At 41.3% G+C, this 6,999-nt stretch overlaps 1 gene segment (V, D, J or C); it reads right to left on the minus strand.

Moving 5' to 3' along the window:
• Positions 1-5,101: 5,101 nt before the first annotated feature.
• Positions 5,102-6,999, minus strand: LOC123952179. The segment is given in 2 exon segments: positions 5,102-6,712; positions 6,808-6,999. Coding segments are annotated over 2 exon segments (369 nt in total).

Genomic DNA, 6,999 nt, shown 5'->3' on the forward strand with positions numbered 1-6,999 from the left:
TATGAAAAAGCAGGACTCATCCATATGCTGTCTACAAGAGACACACTTTGAACCTAACAATACATCCAGACTGAAAGTGAAGGGATCGAGATCCATCTCTCATACCAATAGGACTCAAAAGAAAGCTGGGGTAGTGATTCTCATATCAGACAAATTAGATTTTAAGCTAAAGACTGTAGTCAGAGATACAGAAGAACACTACATCATTCTTAAAAGTTCTATCCAACAAGGATATCCAATAATTGTAAATATCTATGCCCCAAACATGGGAACAGCCAACTAAATAAGCCAAATTCTAATAAAAATAAAGAGACATATTGTAAGAATACATTAATTGTAGGGAATCTTAACACACCACTCTCAGCAATAGACAGATAATCTAAACCGAAAAGCAACAAAGAAACAGGAGCTTTGAATGACACAGATGGACCTCATAGACATATACAGAACATTCCACCCTAAAACAACAGAATACTCATTCTTCTTGAGTGCACATGGAGCTTTCTCTAGAATAGACCACACACTGGGTCACAAATGAGATCTCAAACAATACCAAAAGATTGAGATTATTCCCTGCATATTCTCAGACCACAATGCTTTGAAACTGGAACTCAACCACAAGAAAAAGTTTGGAAGAAATTCAAACACTTGGAAGCTAAAGACCATCCTGCTCAAGAATGTTTGGATCAACCAGAAAATCAAAGAAGAATTTAAACAGTTCACGCAAAACAATGAGAATGAAGACACATCCTTCCTAAACCCATGGGAGATGGCAAAGACAGTCCTAAGAGGGAAATACCTAGCCACCCAAGCCTCCAAGACTCAGTCAAAAAACCTGAAAAATCCCATATACACAAACTCTCTTCATACCTTAAAGAACTGGAGAATCATGAAAAAATTAAGCCTACCCCATGCATGAGAAGGAAAATAATTAAGATTAGCACAGATATCAGTGAATTAGAAACCAGAGATACATTAGAACACATCAACGAAACTAGAAGCTGGTTCTTTGAAACAATTAATAAGATCGATAAACCAATGGCCAAACTAATCAAAAAGAAAAGAGAAAGGACCCAAATTAATAAAATTATGAATGAAAGGGTAGAGATCATGACTAGCACCAAGGAAATAGAAACAATCATCAGAAGTTATTATCAACAGCTTAAGTTAAGCAACCTAGAAGAAATTGATCCATTCTTGGAAACTTACAAACTTCCAAGAATGAAAGAGGAAGAAATTGACAACTTGAGTAGCCCAGTATCAAGCAACAAGATTGAAGCAGTGATCAAAAGCCTCCCAAAAAAACAAGAGCCCAGGACCTGATGGATTCCCTTGGGAATTCTATAAAAAATTCAAAGAAGAAATAATACCCATTCTCCTGAAGCTCTTTCAAAAAATGGAAACAGCAGGAAAACTTTCAGACTCTTTCTATGAAGACAGCATTATCTTAGTCCCCAAACCAGATAAAGACCCTATCAAAAAGGAGAATTTCATGGATAAAAGACCTCAACGTGAGACAGGAATCCATCAGAATCCTAGAGGACAACATAGGCAGTAACCTCTTCGATATCAGCCACAGCAACTTCTTTCAAGATATGTCTCCAAAGGCCAAGGAAACAAAAGCAAAAATGAACTTTTGGGACTTCATCAAGATCAAAAGCTTCTGCACAGCAAAGGAAACAGTCAACAAAACAAAAAGGCAACCCACAGAATGGCAGAAGATATTTGCAAATGACAGTACAGACAAAAGGTTGATATCCAGGATCTATAAAGAACTCCTCAAACTCAACACACACAAAACAGATAATCATATCAAAAAATGGGCAGAAGATATGAACAGATACTTCTCCAATGAGGACATACAAATGGCTATCAGACACATGAAAAAATGCTCATCATCACTAGCCATCAGGGAAATTCAAATTAAAACCTCATTGAGATACCACCTTACACCAGTTAGAATGGCCAAAATTAGCAAGACAGGAAACAACATATGTTGGAGAGGTTGTGAAGAAAGGGGAACCCTCTTACACTGTTGGTGGGAATGCAAATTGGTGCAGCCACTTTGGACAACAGTGTGGAGACTCCTCAAGAAATTAAAAATAGGATTTCCCTATGACCCTGCAATTACACTGCTGGGTATTTACCCCAAAGATATAGATGTAATGAAAAGAAGAGCCATCTGTATCCCAATGTTTATAGCAGCAATGGCCATGGTCGCCAAACTGTGGAAAGAACCAAGATGCCCTTCAATGGACGAATGGATAAGGAAGATGTGGTCCATATACACGATGGAGTATTATGCCTCCATCAGAAAGGATGAATACCCAACTTTTGTAGCAACATGGACGGGACTGGAAGAGATTATGCTGAGCGAAATAAGTCAAGCAGAGAGAGTCAAGTATCATATGGTTTCACTTATTTGTGGAGCATAACAAAGAACATGGAGGACATGGGAAGATGGAGAGGAGAAGGGAGTTGAGGGAAATTGGAAGGGGAGGTGAACCATGAGAGACTATGGACTCTGAAAAACAGCCTGAGGGTTTTGAAGGGGCGGGGGTGGGAGGTTGGGGAACCAGGTGGAGGGTAATAGAGAGGGCATATATTGCATGGAGCACTGGGTGTGGTGCAAAAACAATGAGTGCTATTATGCTGAAAGTAAATAAATAAATTTAAAAAGAGGAAAAAAAAGGAGAATTTCAGACCAATATCCCTGATGAATATGGATGCAATTATTCTCAACAAGATTCTAGCTAATAGGATCCAACAGTACATTAAAAAGATTATCCACAATGATCAGGTGGGATTTATCCTTAGGATGCAAGGTGATTCAACATTCACACATCAATCAATGTGATAGAACCAATCAATAAGAGAAGAGAGAAGAACCACATGGTCATCTCAATTGATGCAGAAAAAATATTTGACAAAATACAGCATCCTTTCCTGTGGGATAGTAGGGATAGAGGGATAGAGGGAACATTCCTCAACTTTATATAATCCATCTATGTAAAACCCACAGCAAATATCTTTCTCAATGGGGAAAAGCTGAGAGTCTTCCCACTGAGATCAGGAACATGACAAGGATGCCCACTCCTTTTTTTTTTTTAATATTTTATTTACTTGACAGAGAGAAATCACAACTAGGCAGAGAGGCAGGCAGAGAGAGAGGAGGAAGCAGGCTCCCTATGGAGCAGAGAGCCCGATGCGGGGCTTGATCCAGGACCCTGGGATCATGACCTGAGCCGAAGGCAGAGGCTTTAACTCACTGAGCCACCCAGGCACCCCAAGGATGCCCCCTCTTGATACTATTGTTCTACATAGTACTTGAAGTCTTAGTCTCAGCAATCCACAACAAAAAGAAATAAAATGTATTCAGATTGGCAAAGAAGTCAAACTCTTGCTCTTCACAGATGACATGATACTTTATGTCAAAAACCCAAAATGTTCCACCCCTAAATTAATAGAACTCATAGAGAAATTCAATAGTGTGGCAAATAGAAAATCAATGCACAGAAATCAGTTGCTTTCTTATACACTAACAATGAAACAATGGAAAGAGAAATTATGGAATTGATTCATTTACAATAGCACCAAAAACCATAAGATACCTCGGAACAAACCTAATCAAAGAGGTACTCCAGGAACTACAGAACCCTCATGGAAGAAATTGAGGTAGACACAAAAAGATGGAAAAACATTCCATGCTCATGGATTGGAAGAATAAACATCATTAAAATACCTATGCTGCCCAGAGCAATCGATAATTTCAACGCCGTCCCGATCAAAATACCATTGACATTTTTGAAAGTGCTGGAACAAATAATCCTAAAATTTGTATGGAAGCAGAAAAGACCCTGAGTCGCCAAGGAAATATTGAAAAACAAAACAAACAAAGAAAGCTGGGGGCATCACGTTGCCTGATTTCAAGGTTTATTACAAAGCTATGATCACCAAGACAGCATTGTACTGGCACTGAAACAGACACATGGACCAATGAAACAGAGTAGAGAGCCCAGAAATTGACCCTCAACTTTATGGTCAACTAGTCTTTGACAAAGCAGGAAAAAAATATACAGTGGAAAAAATAGATCTCTTCAATAAATGGTGCTGGGAAAATTGGACAGCTATGTGCAGAAGAGTGAAACTCGACCATTCTCTCACACCATACACAAAGATAAACTCAACATGGATGAAAGACCTCAGTGTGAGACAGGAATCCATCAAAATCCTAGAGGAGAACAGACACTTCTCCAATGAAGATATACAAGCGGCTAACAGATACACGAAAAAATGTTCAACCTCATTAGCTAACAGGGAAATTCAAATCAAAACCACATTGAGATGCCACCTTACACCAGTTAGAATGGCAAAAATTATCAAGGCAAGAAACAATAAATGTTGGAAAGGATGTGCAGAAAGGGGAATCCTCTTATGCGATTGTTGGTAATGCAAATTGGTACAGCCACTTTGGAAAACTGTGAAAGATTCCTCAAAAAATTAAAAATAGATCTACCCCATGAGCGACAATTACACTACTGGATATTTACCCCAAAGATACCGATGTAGTGTAAAGAAGGGTCATATGTACCTCAATGTTTATAGCAGCAATGTCCACAATAGTCAAACTGTGAAAAGAGCCAAGATGCCCTTCAACAGAGGAATGGAAAAAGAAGATGCGGTCCATGTATACCATCAGAAAGGTTGAAAACCCACTGTTGCATCAACATGGATGGGACTGGAGGAGATTACGCTGAGTGAAATAAGTCAAGCAGAGAAAGTCAATTATCATAGGGTTTCACTTATTTGTGGAACATAAGGAATCACATGGAGGACATGAGGAGCAGGAAGGCAAAAGGGAAGGGGGGAATCAGTGGGGGAGAGGAACCATGAGAGACTGTGGACTCTGAGAAACAAACTGAGGGTTTTAGAAGGGAGGAGGGTGGGAGGATGGATGAGTCTGTTAGTGGGTATTATGGAGGGCACATATTGCATGGAGCACTGGGTGTGGTGCATAAACAATGAATCTTGGAACACTACATAAAAAACTTATGATATACTGTATGGTGACTACATAACATAATTTTAAAAATTTAAAAATTTTATTGAAAATGTATTTAATTCAGCTTACACCTCCTTGGAGTGTTTGTTTTCTTCTTTTCCATATAGGACAGCAGGGGTTTTCCTATTTTGGGCTGGTAGATTAGTAACATAGCTTTGCCTTGTTTTTCTTTCCTTTCCTTTTTTTTTTTGTCAAGAAGTTGACTAAATTTATATGGTTAGTAAACATAGTGATATCTTATTAGTATAATTTTACTTTAAAACAGAAATCAGTCTTTTTTTTTTTTTTGTGGCAGTTAAACCATGTCCTTTTACAGAGGAGAGGACAGAGGTCCAGAAAATCTGGCCACAAAATCCCAGATGGAGTAGCATTCAGGGAGAAGTGGAAGGCTAAGGGCCCCAAGTCTCACCCAGGGTTGGTGCATCATGCTGCCTGAGGATTATGTCCCTTCACAGGAATTGAGCACCAGGTATGTCAGTGCGTGGGGTAGTGAGAAGTTAGCCCTACTGTTTGCTGTGCTTCTGCTCACTGAGTCTCCACTGCAAAGTAACAAGCAGTGGGCGGGGCCGCAATTTAGAAACTGGAAACAGGAGGTGACGTCCAATCTCAGTTTTCAACTGTTTTGTGATAAAACTCCAGAGAGTCCTTCATCCTTGAAATAATTTGCACGATATTTTATCCCCACATTATTCTTTGGCGATGGCCAGAACCTTCAATCGCCAGTCTGTCACAGCTCCGCTCAGTAGAAATAAATATAAGTCACAATATGAGACACATTTTCTAACTGCTGCATTAAAAAAAATAATAATAACTCAAAGAAAGAAAATTCTAGGATTATTTCTATTTACTTTCAGGTATCCAAACCAGTATTTCCACATCTAATTAAGATAGAAATTACTAAGAAGGTATTTCATACTTTTTAAATAGTCTCCAGAACATGGTTTGTATGTTTCACAAGCAGCCCTTCTTAGCATAGGCTAGTGGACTAGCTACATCTCGAATGCTCAGGAGTCATATGTGGCTAGTGGTTACTGCACTGAGCAGCACAATGCCTCAGAGGCATTCGAAATGCCTCAGAAATGCTGTGCTGGACAATCTTCAGAGAAGTCCTTCCAGATGGACAGCTCCCTGGGTCTGTGCCAGCCTGCAAGCCAGGGGCTCCTTGCCCTCCAGGGTTCTGTGCAGTGGACCAATGGAGGGAGTGCTAGGGGAGAGCAGGGTGCTGAGGGCTAACCCTGGGGAAACCCCAGGGACCCAGAGGCAGTGGCAGGTGCCAGGCATGGAGCACCCTGGGACACAGAGACCTTTTTGCTCAGGGACCTAATCAGAGCACAGGGCTGTGGTGTTCCCAGGCAGCACAGTAGTACACGCCCTCGTCGCTTTTCTCCAGATTCATCACTGACAGGGTACAGCTGTAGCTCTCCCTGTCCTTTTTGGCGTTGACTTTGTCCACTTTCAGGACTGAATCCCTCCCTACATATGACCTGGACATGTCTAGGTAGAGGAGCCTCTGTGGGGCACTACCCTCCCGGTGGCGGTACCAGTGGATGTAGCTGACCGAGGTGTCGACTTTGCATAGCAGAGAGGCTGTCTTGCCCAAGTGCTCCACAGCCACATCCTGCTGCTCCAGCTTGAGCCCTGCTCCTGGGCCTGTAGGGGGAAAGGGAGACAGTGGTGAGATAGGGATGGCAGGGAGACTCAGGACCTCCCCTGTACCCTGCACTGGGGAGAAAGTTAGGACTTACCAGGAAGAAGGAGAGCACACAAGATGGTAAGGGGATCCAGCATGGTTCTGCTTCCCACCTGGTGGAAAGAAATCCTGGGTGACCTCTTGGCTGCACCTGCTGGGAGGAAACTGCCTTGGTGGTGGCAGAGGGTAAACTAGGATCTGAGCCTCTGGTTCCCTGAGGCTCCTGCAGGTACTGGTGAGAGAGAGG

Source organism: Meles meles, chromosome 10 (genome assembly GCF_922984935.1).
Source record: "Meles meles chromosome 10, mMelMel3.1 paternal haplotype, whole genome shotgun sequence".
NCBI classification, from domain to species: domain Eukaryota; kingdom Metazoa; phylum Chordata; class Mammalia; order Carnivora; family Mustelidae; genus Meles; species Meles meles.